The 19649-nt window shown below is 44.4% G+C and overlaps 1 protein-coding gene across 1 annotated transcript; it reads left to right on the forward strand.

The window, feature by feature from the left end:
- The first annotated feature begins 1583 nt into the window (after positions 1-1583).
- On the forward strand, positions 1584-19321 carry NIPAL4 (NIPA like domain containing 4). The gene is made up of 6 exons (XM_033140368.1): positions 1584-1943; positions 10722-10970; positions 13523-13579; positions 15093-15183; positions 16078-16238; positions 17172-19321. The coding sequence occupies exons 1-6, from the start codon at positions 1898-1900 to the stop codon at positions 17774-17776; spliced, it is 1209 nt and encodes a 402-aa protein (XP_032996259.1). The 5' UTR covers positions 1584-1897; the 3' UTR covers positions 17777-19321.
- The last annotated feature ends 328 nt before the right edge of the window (positions 19322-19649 follow it).

Raw genomic sequence — 19649 nt, forward strand, 5'->3', positions numbered from 1 at the left:
CCCTGTCTATAAACTTGCTCACCTTCTCTGTGGGAATTGGATGTTTCAATAGCGTATGTGCATAGTTAGCACATGTTTTGTTATCTAAGAAATAAAGATCTTATTTGCTTTTGATTTCTGCTCCGGGCATTCTGTGGGAATAAAGTTCAACACTGTTGTCTGAGCCTTTCATTTCACTGTAGTCAAACAGTACTTGGGGCTTGCCGAACACTTCTTAAACAAACTTACAGAGGGTCAGACCCAGGCTAAATGAAACAGAATCAAGGGGACTTCGGTTAGCTATTACTAACCATACCAGTTTCAAGGGGACCTAAGTACAGCTAGCTTCTTCTGGATGCAACCCAAGAGAGCATATTCAATCTCCTTTCCTGAAAGTCCTTACTCCCCATTCCCACATGTGTGAGCACTGGTTGAGGTCAATGTCACCCATGTGAGCGTCATTTCTGTCCACCCCTTTTCTCCACCCTGAAATCTCGTTCGCACATTCATACCTACATTTGATGAATCATGAAACATACATCATACATACATATTACACTGGTATTTTTCTAGAAAAAGAGGTGTCGGAATTTAGCTGAACGCCTCCCTTGTTCTCTTATAATGGCAATTGTGCCCACCTGAGAGGTACTGGAACTGAGTTCTGATGAGTTCTGGCTGAAAAAAAGCCCTGCTTAGCCACATGTGTGAACCAAATCAATTGAAAGAATTTGTTGAGTTGACTTTGGGTGGTAGGGAAGTAGTGCTGGTAATATTTGTCACACCAGTCTATCCACACGTCCAAGGCTTTAGTTTGCAGCTGGCAAGTAACAAACATTGATGTGCAAACTTGAGCTTATATCAGTGGGGGTTGTCCGAGCACCACCCCACCAACCTCAATCTTTCCTCAGCCTTCTTACTTCTTACAACCACTGGAGGGGGTGACATTGCCTGTCAGCTTCCTCCTCCTCCTCGGTTTCTGGATTTCCCTTGCAGAACTCAATAGGGAGGCAGCTGGGGACAAACTTCCACCGGTGAGTTGGCTCTGCCTGTCATTGGCTTTGGCTCCAATCCACCTATTGCTGGGACTATTGTCAGCCACCACTGAGTTATATACTGTTATGTGTTGGGAAAACATGTGCGAAGTCGTCCTGGGCATCTAGGGCCCATTTTATTTTGCTGCTTTTGCTGGAGGGGCTTGGTGGATTTCCCACTTTTAGAGTGCAGGTTAAAGAAACTTCATCCAGCGCGCACACGCACATACTAAGTGGAAGCGTCTGTTTTCCAGGCAGAGCTGAACTCAGGTATGAGAGTCATTAGCCCCCACCCCCCATTTTCACCTTAGCGGTTCTCCATGAAACAATGAAACCCGACATGTGTGGCATCTGACCCCGGGAGTCACGATCACCTGCCGGATTTGTGCGCCACCCCCACCCCCCACGGGCAAGGAACGGTTCGCTTCGTAACGCGAGTAGGCGCCGAAGAGCACGTGGGCACAAGCCCCTCCTCTGGAGAGGGGGGAGACGGAGTCAGATTGAGAAAACCCGGACCGGGAAGAGTGGTGGATCCGGCTGGGGCAGGTGTGATCTCAGCTCCTTCGCTTTTCTTGCCCAGGGCAACTTCTCCGCTCGCTACAGGTTGGGCGAGGCCAGCCCGGTCGACTTCGAGTTGGTGACGAAGGGAGAAGAACCAAGACCGCGCAGAGGCAGTTCCAATAATTTGTTAGTCTTTAAGGTGCTCTTGCCAAACGAGACTCCTTGGAGTTTTCGCTGCAACAGGCTGGCAGGGCTGCGCTACCCTTCTGCGAACAACGGACGAAACGATCCCACACACAGCCTCCCGTCTCCGCAGCCGCGTCCTCTTAGCGTCGCTTCTCCCAGGGATGCTCTGATCTCTGCTGAGCCTCGGCAGGAAGGAGCACATGGAGCGACCGGAGCCGCTCTGGGTGAACAGTAGCTGCGCCAACGGTAAGTGAGAGCGCTCGTTTGGCCGCCCCATGCGGGTTATGAGAAGGGAGATTGAGAAGAGGCTGCTTGGCTGCCCTCCTCCTCCTCCTCCTCCTCCTCCTCTTCTTTTCCTGCTTCCATTTCCCAGGGTGACCTTTCCATATCCATCAGGCGAGTTCCTGGCTCCCGGTCCAAAAAAACTGATCAGGAAGCCTCAGTCCTTCCCACGCTGACAGACAAGCCCTTTATTAAAACAATCGCTTTGCCCACTTTTGCTGGAATACATATAATTTCAAGAGGGAGATCAGAAGATTTATAAGGTCTTCAGAACCTCTTGCCCCACAGGTCTGTGTAGCTCCGAAGAGTGACCTACTTTGCGTAATCGTGGGGTTTGGGGAAGGTGGCGTTTTCTTCTCCTTCGGTTCTCCAGGCGATTGCAGCAGTTTCCTCTGTTTCCTTCCCTCCGGGTGCCTGTAGGTCGCCAAGCAAGCAAGCCAAGCGATTGTGTGCAAAGTATGCCTGAAGAGACAGGTGCAGAGGTTAAAAAAGAAAGAAAGGAGAATCTCGTTTGGCAAGGGGGCTCGTTCTCACGATCAGCCCGGCCAGTCTGCTCTTTTGCAGGTGAAACTCACACCGAAAGAGCAGGATTTCCCGAGAGTGTTTTACTTAAACTGGCGAGGTGGTGGTGAGATCGAATTAGAAATAATTGTATATTTCCTTATTCTACCGTTTATGGAACAGGCAGCTCTTGTGAGCGCTCGTGGGAACATGGAAAGCTGCATTATATGGGGTCAGACCCTTGGCCAGTCTAGTCCAGTATTGTTTACACTGACTCCCAGTGGCTCTCCAGAGTTTCAGGCAGGGAATTTTCCCCAGCTCAACTTGGAGATGCCAGGGATTGAATTTGGGACCTGTTCACCCCTAGAGGAAATACATAAACAAGAACTCTGGTGGCAGATGGGCTGCAGTGCCCTGATGTATCAGTGAGGTTGGACTCCTAACTCCTATCAGCCCAACCAGTGTAGCCAATGGGAGATGTAGCCTGACAACCTCTGGGGGGTCAAGGGTTCCTTCATCCCACAGTCAAAGGAAAGATTAAAGCAAGGGAGGTTGGGAACATTAAGGCCCTCGGGGCAGTTACTCCAGTATTATCATGTACACAAACAGAAAGTTCATAAGAAAGTGAGAAAAGCCCTGAAGACTTCCCTCATGCTCAGCTATAATACCTGCCTTGTCTTTAATTGTCCTGGCTTGATTGGGAATTATAGCTGAGTATTGTGGGTTAAACCACAGAGTCTAGGGCTTGCTGATCAGAAGGTCGGCGGTTCAAATCCCTGCCACGGGGTGAGCTCCCGTTGCTCGGTCCCAGCTCCTGCCCACCTAGCAGTTCGAAAGCACATCAAAGTGCAAGTAGATAAATAGGGACCGCTCCAGCGGGAAGGTAAACGGCGTTTCCGTGCGCTGCTCTGGTTCGCCAGAAGCGGCTTTGTCATGCTGGCCACACGACCCGGAAGCTGTCTGCGGACAAACGCCGACTCCCTTGGCCTATAGAGCGAGATGAGCACCGCAACCCCAGAGTCGGACACGACTGGACCTGATGGTCAGGGGTCCCTTTACCCTTTTACCTTTATTCCAGGATAGGGTTATGGGAGCAGTGGAAGGGTTAGGGTGCTAAGTGGGTGGTGGGAATGGTGAAAAGCAGTGGTGACTTGTGAATCCTACAGAACAATGTGGTGCTGCTCAGATTAGAGTTCCCTGTTCCGAAAGGGTATCCATTATTCACAAGCAAAAGTAATAGAGATGGCTTCTTTTGCTGCCCTTCCGCTGCTGCTTAATTTGCTAAGTATATTTTGAAACAGGATCAAAAGTCACACCTGCTTTCATGGGTCTGTTTTGTCACAATCTTCTTGTGAAATAGGCTGTAAAAGATAATAGAAGCATATGACCCATAAGTCTTGAAGATTGCCTTCTGTTAGCTTCTACGGGTGAGCGTGGCTTTCTCCCCTGATTAATGTGGCTTTATTGCCTTGTGACTCTTTTATAATATTTATACTTTATTGATGTTATAATAGTGAGTTAAAGTAAATGGGGGGAGGGGGAGAGAATATAAAATGGAAAAAGAAATAATCATCACCATAATTTTCTTATTTATACCCCACCCATCTGGCTGGGTTTCCAAATGTTAAAAACATTTTAAAAAGAAGAGGAAAACAGCAATAACAAAATACTGTAACAATAAAATATAGTTAAAGTTACAAAACTATACAGTATATATGTAGATGGATAAACTTATTGGTTCCCTCAGTATATGATGATTCATGTATCGCTATGGTTTTGATAAATATGTTCCAAACTATCATTAAATTTGTCCATGACTAATCTTCATCTGAAAGCAATCCATTCATAGGTTGCAGGAGTTGTCATGTCAGTTATCCATTAATCAAAGGATACTTCATCCATATTTTTGTCCTTCCAATGTATCAGTATCAATCCTTTTGTAGATGTGAGTGCATGGAGAATCCATTTACACTGACTGATAGTCAAGCCTCATATATTTAGTATATAGTTTAAAGTGATGTTATCTTCTGAAATGTTTAACTGTTTCCCCACAATATTCATTCTGCATCTCCAACAGCATGTTGTTGTTGAGAGTCCATGTTTATGCAATCATGATGGAATCCAATAAACTCGAAATAAAATCTCTTGTTGTATGAGACATCGTTTATAATCTAACGATACATTGGAAATGGAGACTAAAATATTATCCCATTCTTTAACTAAGATGGAGCTTGTTAATAATGTATTCCATTTGCTTCTCAAAGTTTGTGCATCAAATTAATTAATACACAATAAACATTTCTAAAAAGTAATAGCTAGCTTTTTAGCCTCCAGGGATTCAGTCAAGTGTTTGAGTATCACCTTGGCTTGTGACTCTTGGTGTCAAGCATTATAGCAAGGGGATCCAAAGATGAATAAACAGATTTTTTTTTAATCTATCAATTTCAAAGAAGTTTGCACTACAGATTAGGCCAGAATGGATGGCATACTTTTTCTAAGCTTTTATTTTATTTGTATTCAGGAAAAAACAGAGCAAAGGAAGAAAGATGTATGGCAGATTTTGATGAGTTTACAACTCTTTCATTCTCTCCTTTAACAGATAATCCTGAATACTTTCATGGCAGTTGGTTTACCTGCTTGTGATTTTATGAATATCTGGCTTGGTGGGGGTGGCAGGCTATGGAGGGGGCCACATAATTAAAGGCTTTGATCTTTGTTGAAATTCCACCAGTCTTTAGTAAATACATCACTTTCTCCTTGAGAAATTAGAAACTATGTTTTCAAGACCAGAAATCACTAAAAATGTTCTTCACTGGGAATTGTTCCAGATGTCTGCTGCTGTGTGTGACACTGCCATTGAAGTATAGAGATGCCTCCCTGAACATTGCAAAGGTGTAAAGAGACAAGCGATTTGAGTTTGAATTGCTCACTGATACATATTGCACTCTGTATCCTGAGAAGGTGGTGGGTTGTGGGTCAGCTGCCTGTGGGTCTCATCATTATGGTTGTAAGTTCCTCTGGTAAACTTTTTTTTCTTTTGGCTGAAGAACAGGGCGAAATGCTTCCGATAAAAAACAGCCAACATCTGCAAACCTTAAAAGGGAGCAAGTAGTGAGACCCACTTGTGAGTAAATACATTGTTGGTTGTGCTGGAAATTTGACTTTCTAGTTAAACTGCACATTTGGATGTTTACCTCTGCCCTTTGTGATTTTTATGGAAGTTCAAAGGATTGATCTACACACACAGTAGACTGAGGCGAGAGAATCTTATGATGCACAAGTGGGCTATACTACTTCATGCTTCCTGCCAACCTAGCAGTTCGAAAGCATGCCAGTGCAAGTAGATAAACAGGTACCACTGCGACGGGAAGGTAAACAGCATTTCCGTGCGCTCTGGTTTCCATCCGCCAGAAGCGGTTTAGTCCTGGTGGCCACATGACCCGGAAAGCTGTCTGTGGACAAACGCTGAAAGCGAGATGAGCGCCACAACCCCATAGTCGCTTTTGACTGGACTTAACCATCCAGGGGTCCTTTACCTTTTACTGCTTCATGCTGTAGTTGGGGGAGAGGGTTTCCCTTTTTCATCATTCTTGCATGTACTCAATCAACAAACTTAAAAAAAAAAAAAACTACCGCAGCAAGGAAAAAAATAGTATCTCAGCCCATTTTCTTCTGTGCTGGTTTTCTGACTGTGCTGGTTCTCCCCCCCCCCCCAGTTGATTTCCCCCTCCCCACAGTCTGAAATTGTACATTCCATCCTGCTCCCTCAGGAGTCTTCCACCTTATCATCATCACCTTGGCTAGACAGAAGACATGTTCCTGATCCCATTTCGTTTCTATTGCAAAGGGTTGAAATTTGGTGGTGCTCTTTGAATTTTCCCTCGCAGGATGAAGCAGAGTCTGAGCAAATAAATTGGTGTGGTTGTAACTGGCCTCAATCCTCCCCCCTTCTCCTTTCTTTTTTACTTGGGCTTTTGAGAATGTTGGTATTCTTGTCAATCCCTGAGGAAGGAAAAGGCTACATGACATTAGGGCATTGTGAGTATGTTGGAGATAAGAATTCACTGTTTGTTTTCAGGCTCACAAAGACTGGTCTGTATCAGGCAAATTGCCAGTGTCAAAACACCACACCACATTTGCATTACTGTATTTCTAGCATAGCTACAATCCTGCCCTGTTTTATCAGACCATAGGTATATATGATCTCTCCCTCTCATTTAAAGAGCTCTTGCAAAGGGTATGCACCATTTCCTTTAAGGGTCTGGGTTGCCAACAATTTTTTTCATCAGAGCGCCTGTGCTTTTAAAAAATGTTATATATATTTATTTAACACATATACATCTCCACAGCAAAGTGGATTTACAATAAACGACCACGTACAAAACAAACAGTAATAATAAGGAACAAAACACAAAACATCTCAGGATTCTTTTAAAAAAACTGATTAAATAACCAATTTAGTTCAAAAATATTTTTATCACCTATATCCTGAAAACCAGTAAACATCCCATGTTCACTAGTTTCACATACCCTCCAGCATTTCTTTGATGAAAATAGGAACGTCCCATTCTGTACTGATAATTTTACTATTTATACCCCACACATCTTACTGGGTTGCCCCAGCCACTCTGGACAGCTTCCAATATATATATATGTATAAACATTTTAAAAAATTTTTTTAAAAAACTTCCCTATACAGGATTGCCGTCAGACGCCTCAGGGGTCAGATAACTTCATACCCTCCAACATTTCTCCAATGAAAATAAGGACATCCTAAGGAATTGCAGGACATTCCAGGATCAAATCAGAAACCAGGATGGCTTCTCTAAATCAGGGATGTCCCTGGAAAATAGGAACACTTGGAGGGTCTGGTGTAGCCAGTGTGATGTAGTGGTTAAGAGTGGTAGACTCATAATCTGGTGAACCGGGTTCACGTCTCCACTCCTCCACATGCAGCTGCTGGGTGACCTTGGGCTAGTCACACTTCTCTGAAGTCTCTCAGCCCCACTCACCTCACAGAGTGTTTGTTGTGGGGGAGGAAGGGAAAGGAGAATGTTAGCCACTTCCTTCGGGTAGTGATAAAGCGGGATATCAAATCCAAACTCCTCCTCCTCCTCCTCCTCCTCCTTCATAGCAGAGGTGCAACAACCATGAGGCTTTTTCTGCATTGTAGCCACCCACTTTTTCAAGTGGGGGCAGCCATTAGCAGGTTATAGTGTTTATCTCTGAGCCATTAAAAGAGTCATCTGCTGATATCTGATATCATACTGCTGTTAAAGGCACAAGCCCAGGCCAAACAACATTTTTTAATCAGTTGGTAGCATTATAGAATGTTTCACCTCCCTCTTTGCTTTTGATAGTTCAAATATCAGACTGCCCTAACCCAGGTCCTCCACAAAGCATTGGAGTCCTTAGGTGTCACTCACTTTGCATAGTTCAACCAAAAGGTCTGGACAAGTTTTGACAGCACCTGCTTCTTCTCCTTTCTCTCCTGTTCTGGAGGGCAAAGTAGAACCTACACATGGAGATCAGGTGCTGTCAAGCCCTTTGGCCACAGTTTACCTTTAGAAATCTTCGCCCAACTTATCCTTATTTGAGTTGTAAGGTTTGTACTTTGCACCTCAACCATCCATAATCTGTTTAGTCATGGAAAAGGAGGATATTTATAGTAATGAGTGGCTTTGTAGAGATGGAAGAGGTGTAATCGTTTCCACCTGTCTTGTATTATGGTGTAAATGAATTGGTGCCTTGGGTGTGTCTTGAGTCTGGGAATCACAGAGACTCATCAGGCCCCACCCTAGCTGACACACCTTAGATTTGGGTGCTGATAAACATTTTAACTGATGAAACTTGATTTGTATCTGTGTTCGTTCCAGTTAAAACTACATTGCATGCTTTATTTGCAGAGCAGTCTATGCGTACATATGTGCTGAGAGAGAGTGCGTGTTTCGATTCAATGCTCCAAAAATTCTCCTTTCTCCCTTTCTCTTTTCCCCCTGTCAAAACAAAATAAAAAATAAAAAAAAATCCTTCCAGTAGCACCTTAGAGACCAACTATGTTTGTTCTTGGTATGAGCTTTCGTGTGCATGCACACGTCTTCAGATACACTGAAACAGAAGTCACCAGACCCTTATATATAGTTCCCCCCTGGTTTTATATCCAGCCTGGGGGAACCTTCTTCAGCCCAAGGCTCAAATTCTTCATGGAGCCACATGTCCATGGTACTGGGTGGGACCAGAGGCAACTATGGGTGGAGAAGCAGGTATTACCTTCCTAAAATAAAAGTTAAAGGTTTCTACATATGTACTCACCCACTTCTGTCTGTCATCCAGCCAGGCAGTAGGCTGGGAATAAGGGATGCAGCCTGGGAAGGATCCTAAACCCAGACAGAGAGTCCTGAAGGTCTACATTCAGCCCCTAGGCCTGAAGTTCTTCACCACTGATCTATCATGTTGACTGCATTGGGAATAGTTTATTCTCTCCTATGTGAAGATGATAGTGTTACTGGTACCAAGTCCAAAACGCTGTCCCCCCCAGGCCAATAAAGAGACAGTGGGTGGAAAGGTAAAAGTTTATTCTCAGTTGCTGCACAGAGACTCGGCAGGATATCTCCAGAAGTCTAAGAATTGAGCACACAAAATACAAAGCATTTATATCACTGTAGCAATCACACAAACACATGATTTCTTGCGTCACTATTAGCTTGGATCACATGTGAACAAAGCGTGCCTAAGTCAGGTATTCTACTCGGCTACAGAACAGTTACTCACTGATCCTTCTTCATCTCGAGCTCAGGCCATGCCAGGCGTGACTGGCCTTGTAGTTGCAACTGTGGGAACATCTTGCGGTTGTGACTGTGTTTATGCGGACTCAGCAGGCTGTGGTTAACTATGTATGTGACATACGAACTTCAGAGTTATGGCACCCAGGTAACTTATTTCAGTTCTTGCTGGGGATTTTTATTTTATTTTTCCTTTTCAGAGGTAAAGTCACAAGTTTTGGGCCTTTCTCAGTTTTGTTGCTTTAACAAGGATAGCTCATTCGCTGGCACAATTTGAACAATTATGTCTTGTCTTAGTAAGCTGAGATTTCAACAAGCCTTTCTCCTGCCCAATGTATCCCTTTCGCTCCTTCCTTTGTGGCAGAAGAAGAAGAGTTTGGATTTGATATCCCGTTTTATCACTACTCGAAGGAGTCTCAAAGCGGATAACATTCTCCTTTCCCTTCTTCCCCCACAACAAACACTCTGTGAGGTGAGTGGGGCTGAGAGACTTCAGAGAAGTGTGACTAGCCCAAGGTCACCCAGCAGCTGCATGTGGAGGAGCGGGGAAGCAAACCCAGTTCACCAGATTACGAGTCTACTGCTCTTTACCACCACACCACTCTGGCTCTCAGGAGGAGCAATCAAACCAGGAAGCCTCTAATTAGCCACACTTCCCCGTTTAGTCTGAACAAAGAAACTATGATTACCAGCTTTGGAACAAGATGGGATATTAAAGTTCAGTTTGAAGTTAGTTTAATAACCTGGTAACTTGGTTCAGATGAAACAGGAAACTATGGTTCATTATAAACTCCATGAAGGGGGGAGCGAAGGGCCTGCCAGGGTGGACAAAAGGTGTGATCATATCTCAGTTTATTAAGTTGATATTTTATTGTCTGAATGCAACCAGTTATATAGTCCCATATAAATCTGTAAATCATGATTTCTTTGTATTTGCAAAAAGGGGGGGGGGGTTAGTTCTTATCGTCAATCTCAGCTCAGTCAAGTTTTTCCGGTTTCATATTTTTTGATAAATGATTTGTTAGTGATGAAATGTTACTGATTCAGCACAACTGTATGAAAGAGATTTTGAGAAATGCTCTCTTTATATGATGCAATACATTGTAAGACAGACTGCAAGACATACAGATCTTTTGACAACATCTATGGCTCTTCATAGAAGGGAATTCCGACGAATAGGTAACATTCCCTTACTTCCATCATCCATACACTAACTACCTCTATTAGTTCATGGAACTGTTAGAAATCTAATAAGTGCAAAAGCTAATTGTGTTCTAGTGCATGTTCTAGAACAATCATGTTCTAGTGATCTACCAGGACATTTCTTATCTTCTTTCAAAGAAGCAAAGGATCTAAATAATGGCATGTTTTGAGCATGGCACGTAAAATAAAGGCAGCAACTGTATTATTTGCTTAAAGTCTTAATTTCTGCCCTCTCCCCATTTTCTTGTCTTCCCAGGTTCATTATTAGCCCTGACATGCCTTTCTGGGCAGACGTTTTGTCAAGTTGTTGGGAATGTCAGCTCAACAGGCTTACCCCACAATAATATCACCTTAAACACAAACTGGATGGTACGGATAGAAGACAAATATGGCTTCTACATTGGCTTGGCCTTGGCCATCTTCTCCAGCTTCTTGATTGGCAGCAGCGTCATCCTTAAGAAAAAAGGACTGCGTCGGCTTGTGGAGACAGGAGGCACCAGGGCAGGTATGATTTCAATGGCTCAGGAGGTGGGTGAGGAATTGTTTTCTGAATGAGCTCTGGTTGTATCTGAGACAGGGCTGGCCAATATGGTGCCCTTCAGATGTTTTGGATCACTAGTCCCATCAGTCCTGACCACTGGCTGACAGGAATCATCATCCACATCTTGAGGGTATCATGTTGGCTATTGCTGAGAGATGTGACTTAGAGCCTTAAAGTGTTTTGGATTCTGAGGGCCTTTGCCTACACATTACACAGAGGCAAATCCTTGCCTGAACAGGCAACTACAGCCAATCACAGTTCATTAGGGAGTGTGCCTGTATGACATGTTTCTCCATCTAACCCATTGAACTTCAATTGGTAGATGAAGTTCACCAGGGGTAAGCAGATGTAGTTGGTCAACAATTTGCCTCAACCCTGACCTTTGGTCATGAAGGGTGGGGGCTGATTGGAGTTACGGTCCAACATCCAGAAAGCACCACATTGGCAACCTACCTCTGCACTACTTGGTTACAGCTTGACCTAAGGTGAGTCACAACAGCAACAGCAACACCATGCAGATATGATAAAAATGAAGAAACAGGTCCCCAAGTGCATTTAACTAAATCTTTTGGTTAGTTGGTTGGTTGGTTGATTGGTTCATTCATTCACGATCTATTTTATACCTCAACTCAATAACATTCCTAGGATGGTTTACCAAAATAATTTAAAAAATGGAGAAAATAGAATAATGCGAAATCCACAAAATTATAAAAGCAGCAAAAAAAAAAAGTCAGCAAGATTAAAATGGCACCTAATAAATTTGGGAACAGTTTCCAACACTGAAGGGACAATAAAGTAATCACCAGCCCAACCTCTTCAGCATTCCACCCCTGGGATGCCACCACTGAGAAGACTCTTTTTCTGGAAGTAACTCATCTCACCTTAGATGGTGGTGGTAGTGGGAGGCACTTTCTGGGAGACTCTGCAGTGAATATCTTAATGCCCCTTAAAGGTGCATTCCTGTTTTGCAAAGCTTGAAGTCAACAGACTAGCTCTTTCTCTTAGAAAAATTTCAGCAGTCCCTGCTAAAAGGAAATAAACTCAAAGAGCACATACAGGTTCTATAGCTCTTACAGGACCATGGAGTTTCTGGACTTGGCTGTTCTACTCTCTTCCCCTGTATCTGCCCCATCTAATCTCATGCCCATCTAGGCATTCAGGCCACATTTGTTGTCATGGTATCTAGGTACCTCACTCTTTCTTGTATTTTAACATTCCTGAAAGTCTGACATCTATTGATAGGTGGTGCTTCCTGTTTTGCTAGTACATATTTTCAGTCTTCAGCTGCTTTGGTTTCCAATAAAATACTGGAATCAGGATTCTTGTATGTAGCAGCTGATAATCTCACTCTATGTTTCTCCAACAAAGTTGTTGTTGTTGTTTACCCTGTTTTTCAGTGTCGTGTCTTGTTCTAAAACTAGGATATCATTATTATGAATAGTAATAAGCCAATGTTCAGTTAGCTATGGTAGGAGTCACTATACTGATATGCGTTGACAAGTAGCTTTAGATCAGGGTCTCAAAGTTGCAGGGAGCTTCCACAAGTAGAACTGGTTCTCAACTGCAGGCACTTAGCTGCAAAGCATGGAGGGCCAGGGGGCAGGATCCTAATGGAGGCACTGGGATCTTTTAAGTGCATCCTTGATGTCATCCCCCTCCCCTAGTCTCATGCAATGGAAAATATATGAGGGTAATTAGGGTAGCATCACACTCACTACCATATTTTTTGCTCCATAAGACACACATTTTTCCTCCTAAAAAGTAAGGGGAAATGTCTGTGTGTCTTATGGAGTGAATGTGTGGTCGATCGCTGGCTCCCTTTCTGGCCCTGTCCCCTTGCCCAGGCCTCCATTGTTGAATGTGCTGCAGAGGGAGGCTGTTTGTTTCCCCAGCGACATGTGACTGGCTGATTAGATTATCTGTCTGGAAACTGTAGAAACGGCTCCCTTTCCTTTCCTAAAGAAGCTGCAGAACTGTGAGTTGAACCCCATAAAAACAGGATTTTTTCCCTTTGCAAAGTAAGCTCAACAACTTTGAGCTGATCCTAAAAAAGGGCTTTTCCCCTTTGCAAAAGAAGCTGCACAACTGTGAGCTGATCCTCAAAAAACAGGGCTTTTCCCCTTTGCAAAAGAAGCTGCGCATCTTATGGAGCGAAAAATACGGTATTTAAAAATATAAGAAGAGTCTTGCTGGATCAGACCAATGACCCATCTAGTCCAGCATCCTGTTTTACCTTGTATTTTATTCTGTGAACCACCCTGAGATCTTTAGAAGAAGGGCAGTACAGTATATAAAATTTAAAACTAAAACTAAATAAAATGAAACTATTATTTTCCCCAAACCAGGCTTTCACTGAGAGAGGGGTTTTTGTTTCACTTCATATTTCTAATCTTGCTTCATCTGGACAAACAGTCCAGTTACCTATTATCTCTTTTTGTTTCTATTTAATTTTACCTAGTATGTGGTTCTTATTTCCTTTTGAAGTCTCTAAGCATGTGTGCCTTTTGCTTTCCCAGGGGATGGAGGCCATGGCTACCTTAGGGACTGGCTGTGGTGGGCTGGCTTGCTCACCAGTAAGTATGGTTATTCACACTAGCCTGGATTTGTTCCTATCAAATGTTTAATGATTTGTTCCTATCAAACCTTTTGTAAGTTCCCCTCTTTTTCATTCGCTACCGCTTCCATGTGGAGGCCATTTCCATATGGTAGTGCCCCACATGCTAGCAGTGATATTTGACAGCCTTTCCCCACAATGACATGGGAAGTGTCTAGGTGATCAAACTGAACTGTACAGAGATGGCCTTTCAGTCTTTACCACCATTGCATGAAGCATGCATCCAGCTTTCTTCAGCTTCCCTGTGGGGACTGGAATGTATAGAGCTCATCACCAAGGCTGAGATGGAGGGAATGATTATCACCAGGGCCAGCCCAAAACATTTTGGCACATGAGGCAAACCACAAAATGGTGCCCCCCCCCGGAAGAAGGGTTAAGATCTACACCAGGAACAAATTGGGGAATCAAATCAACCTTATCTGATGGCTGAAATGGGAATCAAAGACTGTCATTGGGAGTAAACGGTCCTGCTCTGAATTGTGTCCAGGAGACCCAATAGGGCAGCCCCCCACCACTTCCTCCCTAGGGTTGGGAGACCAGCAGTGCATGCTATTCACCAAGAGGCTGCTGTAGAGGCAGCGGGGGGGGGGGTGCTGCTGAGGAGGTGGCAGATCCAGCCTCCAAGGAGAGTGGCACAGCTGTTGCTGCCACCACAGCAGTAGCAGTGGGCGATGCATTCCTTGGAAGCCAGATCTGCTGCCCCTGTGGATCCTGCCACCTGAAGTGGTCGCCTCACCTTGCCTCATGGGTGGGCCAACCCTGCTCATCACAGTATAAATGATTCACTCCTCAGTAGAGATGTTTGCTGGCCAAAAACAACAAATAGCCTCAAAGCACCTTAAAGGCTAACACTTGTATTATGGAATAAGCCAGCAGTAAGCAGCCTGGTGCCTTTCATATGTTCTGAACTGCAACTCACATCCGCCCCAGTTTGGCCACCAGTCAGGGGTGGTGGGAGATGTAGGAGGCTGACTTGTGGCTGCCCCTGGCATCAGCTTTCATAGGCTAGAGTCCACTTCAGAAGGACTTGGAAGCAGATTCTAGTCCATGAAAGCTTATGACACTTAAAGGTGCTTCAAGGCTCTGGAAGCTACTGAACCAAGGCAGTGATCAGTCATTTTAGCATTGTTTGGTTTGCTAGGATTGGGTCCATTTTCTAAAATTGGCTGGGCACGTCTGCCACCATATTGGATTCTGATCCATTACTCAGGAGATATTTGGTCAATACTTTTCGCACGGAGTCCCTTGAATCTACAACATGACTCTTAAGATGCCTTTTCTCGTTAACAAAAACAAAAACACAACAGTGATTGTTGTAAAACCATCTTTCTCCTGGTTTTTAACTCCGGTGCTCCTTTTCATTGGGCCAAACTATGTACTGAATGCAAACAAGATTAGCAAAAACACTTGAGCAGGAATAGCACTCACTGTAATTTAACTGTTCTCTGTTTATCCTTTGGCTGTTTGCTCAGTGGGTGGAGGAGAAGCTGCCAACTTTGCTGCCTATGCCTTTGCTCCTGCAACTATCGTTACTCCACTCGGAGCCCTGAGCGTGCTCATAAGGTGATTTCCTTTCGTTTCTATTCTGTCCTCCCATATTTATTCTAGGTCTGTAAATGTCAGTGGTGGTAGTAACATGACTGGCCATGCACACAGAAAAAATAGCCTGATAACTTTCTCCCAGTACACTAAAGCCAATCATTTGCTTCAGCCTGGCTGGTCCCCCCCAACCCCCCCAGATCTTGCATGTTACTTTTTGACACAGGGGTGACTTTAATGTAGCACTCATTTAAAACAGCAACCAGCAACCTGGTGCCCTCCAGATGTTTTGGACTGAAATTCCAGTCATTCTTGACCATTGGCCATTCTAACTGGAGCTGATGCGAGCTGTGGAGACACCAAAGTAGTGATCCCAAAAGATGCACTCCCTTTGGGGGCAAAGTGATGGTGGCAGCTTGCCGCATTGCAGCAGCACCCCTTAAATATTAATCTCAGGGCTGGAAGTCAGTCAATAAGTCACATCGAGTGTTTTCCTCTTCCCAGCTCTGATAAGACTTATGAACCTCAAGGGCGTTAGGGCTGCTAGGAAGGGATGTGTGGGTGGAGTTGCTCCCCTCTTCTGTCTCTGTGCTCCTCATCAACTGATACACAAAGCAGCTAGCATATGATTGGAGGAGCAAACCGGTTGCATGAGAGTGCCCAAAGCTCATCAATATATCAGCTTATTAAGCTAAGATATGAGCATCTGAACATGCCCATTGTCAGTTAGATGATTGATTCTGATTTGAAGTGCCCAAATATTGCATATTCCTCTCTGTCACTGAAAGAAGTTTCCTAAGTTCCATAAAAGGCTGTTATTAATGGGACTACCGTGTATTCTGACTTCTTGTTAGTTTTCTGCATGTTGATTAGCCCAAAGCAATTTTATTGATTTTTTTCCCCCTGCCTATTACCCAGTGCCATTTTGTCCTCGTACCTGCTTGGAGAGCGGCTGAATCTCCTGGGCAAACTCGGTTGCATGCTGAGCATTGTGGGTAGTACAGTTCTTGTGATTCATGCTCCAGAAGAAGAGGAGGTCACCACTCTAGACGAAATGGCCTCTAAACTGAAAGAGCCAGGTAACCACAAGGCAGGGCAGCAGAAGGTTAAAGGTATCACCAACCAGCTATAAATGTAGCTTGTTATCTGAATCCCTAGTTCAAGTGGGATGGCAGTGGCATGGCACTTCATCGTTGAACTCCCAGTGTGGCTGCCATCCTGTTTGTGAGCACTGTGGTTCAGTGCCATCCCCTGAAATGTCTTTGCCCTGCTGCTGCTGTTTCCTAGGGACATTGCCCCCTTCACAGATCTCTCATGCCCCATTTCCAAATTGGACGCGCAAGGGCGTGAAATGTGGAGAGCATAAAGTGTATCTTCTCAAGTTTGCAGAAGCTTCTAAGCACAGTCGAGCGAGTACACTTTGAAACCCTCTTCAGACAATTTGCACTAAAACACACAATGGTCTAAAGAGGAACCTGTGTGCCCAGTGATGTTGGGGGCATGATGCCCTCCCATGATTTTAAGTTGGGGGTGGTTAACCTGTGGCCCTCTAGGTGTTGTTGGACTCAACCAGCAGTGGCAGTGTTCAGGGATGGTGGGAGCCACATCTGGAGGGCCACATTGAGAGTGAGCCACCTCCATTCTAAGACCTTGTTCAGGCAGATTTCCAAATAGGTCTTTTGAGTACATATGCAGGTGCATGTATTAGAGCTCATGCACATGTCTTTCCCTGGATCCCGCCCTTATGCGTGCTTATTTTCTGCATTGTGTGCCAGTCCTTCTGGCAGACTCAGCTCACCTAGTTCCATTTGTTTAGGTGGAATAGTGCTCATTTCTTACAGCTAGGATTCTAGTGGCTGATCGATTGAACTCCTTACACCTGTTATTGGTGCATTACTTGCCACAACCAACAATACTAACAAACAGCATACCTGCAGATTGCACTCTGCTCTTCATAAAACTGCTGCAACCTGGTGATGAATTCCCTCCCCCCTTTCTTTTCATTCTTCCAGGTTTCCTTGCTTATGCCAGCATTCTCTTGGCGGTCTGCCTGGTTCTGATTTTCTTCCTCGCCCCACGTTATGGCCAGACCAACATTCTCATCTACCTCACCATCTGTTCTGTGATTGGGGCATTCTCAGTATCTTCAGTCAAAGGACTAGGCATCGCCATTAAGGGCTTTTTCACTCACTGGCCTGTTCTTAAGGACCCACTCACCTGGATTCTTGTCCTCACATTGGTGGCCTCCATCACCACCCAAATCAACTACCTCAACAAAGCTCTGGACATTTTCAACACCTCTATGGTTTTCCCCATCTACTACGTGCTGTTTACCACCATTGTCATCACCACTTCAGTCATCCTCTTTAAGGAGTGGGTCACCATGTCTGTGGTGGACATCATTGGGACAGTCTGTGGGTTCCTCACCATTATTTTAGGGGTCTTTTTACTCCATGCCTTCAAAGATATGGACATCAGTTTGAGGAACCTGCCACAAACACTTCACAACGCTGACGAAGCCCCAGCCGTCAAGGACGACAAGAACATCCTGATAGAGCTGGATAATCCAGAAATCAAGGCTGACAACAAACCCAAAGTATTCATGATCTACAGCTGAAACCTAACAGCAACAATCCTGCAGCTGCAGGAACTTGGATCGAACTGTATGTAGGTAATACAGGCATGTGCTATATTTTGCATTAACGGGTACGCATATGCATCTTCTGAGAAATAGCAACCAAATTGAATACCGTGAACTAGCTCTCTCACGTTTTGTCTCAGTAACCCTTTCCCCCCATCCTTTGGCATGTCACTGCACATCCCACACTCTGCAATTGCCTCAGCTGCTTTGACTGTGCCTGCCTCAGATAAGCAGGTTTTCACTAATTATTTTGGGGTGGGGGTGGGGGGTTGGTTCCACCTGTGGTTGAAGTTGCTTCTTGGCCCCTTTGCATGATCTTCCCCTGAGAGGCTATACTGAGGTGCTGTGAGGCCACGAAGAGCGTTCAGATTTGAAGTCCATGACCTGTGAAACTTCATGGAAAGTTCTTGTGGCCTTTTTCAACCCTGAGTATTCAGTCCTCCCCTGAAAGCGTTAACAGAAAATAACTTAGTCATTCTTCTGATGAGCCAATTAGATCAGATATCAAGCTATGCTAGGACTCTTTTCCCAGACACACTAGCTTTGTGTTGTTGCCTGACAATTCCTGATGAAGGAGTGGTTGCACCATCATTCGATTGCCTCATCACATGCGTCTTTCTGCCTATGCATACTACCCTTTAGTGCCTTTTTGGTCTTCCACTGTTATTAAGTTGTTCTGCTTAAAAGTGGATGGAGTGAACCCATTAACCTATTGCCCTGATAGTGCGGCAACTATCTTACAGGGCCAATGCGTATCAAGAGGACAATTCCGATAGTGGTCCCATTTCTTGTACTATACTGCCTATGTAATAATGCATTAAGAAAAGGCATAACAGCCAATGCAAAATTGTGAAATACGCTTCACCCCTAGTAAACTTCTGGTGAGACAAAATGCTATTTTTGTAAGCTTTCTGTAAGCTTCTGCCATTATACCAAAGGGTCAGCCATCTAACCAAGGGTGTTTGAGAACCTTTGACCTTACCGTGTACATACAACCATAAGGGGAATCAGTTAACTGCAGTATTCATTCCTGTGGTGGTAAGAATCTTGCCCATGTGCCCAGTTTTTGGTTGCAGGAAGATGATGCAGTTCTCCTCACCACAAGCAGCATACTTCTCATGCAACATGCTTGGTTGCACATGGTGTGCACTTGGGCTCAGTACCCATGTTACTCTGGCGACTTGACAGCTGCCAGGGAAACATGAAAAGCCCTGGCCTGCACCCCAGGAACCCATGTTAAAAAGCTTGGGCTTTTAACATGATAGATATGAGAGACTGGTGTTGTGAGTAAAGTGGTGTAAATATTATTGGCCAATAGCCCTCCATGTTCAAAAGTGCCTTAAGTACCAGAATGATGGTGGTATCCCATGAGTTCTGTTTGGGGTACTGAGTTACGCCATCATTAAAGGGGGGGCCCAGCATGCTAGTTATGTTCTTAATAAGATTTGTAAGTGGCTATAACCATTAGTGTTTATTTTCAAGGTTAAGTTCTATAAGTATGTAGTAGACCCCGCCCCCAAACCTTTCTGTACAGCTCAAATCCCCAGTTGTGATCACGGCAGTGTAAACTGGGGTCAAGTCTGCAGGATTTATGATGTCATGGAAGTTGATGGTGGTTTGGGTCCCATGACTGTCACTATATCCCCAAATGCTTGTAAGATTTCCTTTGGTCAATGAAAGTCTTTTTTGCTTAGCCTTGATGACCAAGAAATTGTAAAATGTACTGTAAAAGGCACATGCCCTTTTTTTTGTGGAAAACCAAGTAAGAGAGAAATTAGGCAGGGTTAGGGGACAGACATCAAAATCATGAGAATGATGAATCGAACAAGAGATGTATAGTTTCTTCTAT

Source organism: Lacerta agilis, chromosome 2, assembly GCF_009819535.1.
Source record: "Lacerta agilis isolate rLacAgi1 chromosome 2, rLacAgi1.pri, whole genome shotgun sequence".
In the NCBI taxonomy this organism is placed as follows: domain Eukaryota; kingdom Metazoa; phylum Chordata; class Lepidosauria; order Squamata; family Lacertidae; genus Lacerta; species Lacerta agilis.

Coding starts and splice junctions, on each gene's coding strand:
- NIPAL4 (XM_033140368.1), top strand. CDS start 1,898: ATGGAGCGACCGGAGCCGCTCTGGGTGAACAGTAGCTGCGCCAACG. Junction 1,944..10,721: donor GAACAGTAGCTGCGCCAACG/GTAAGTGAGAGC, acceptor TTGTCTTCCCAG/GTTCATTATTAGCCCTGACA. Junction 16,239..17,171: donor CTCTAAACTGAAAGAGCCAG/GTAACCACAAGG, acceptor TCATTCTTCCAG/GTTTCCTTGCTTATGCCAGC.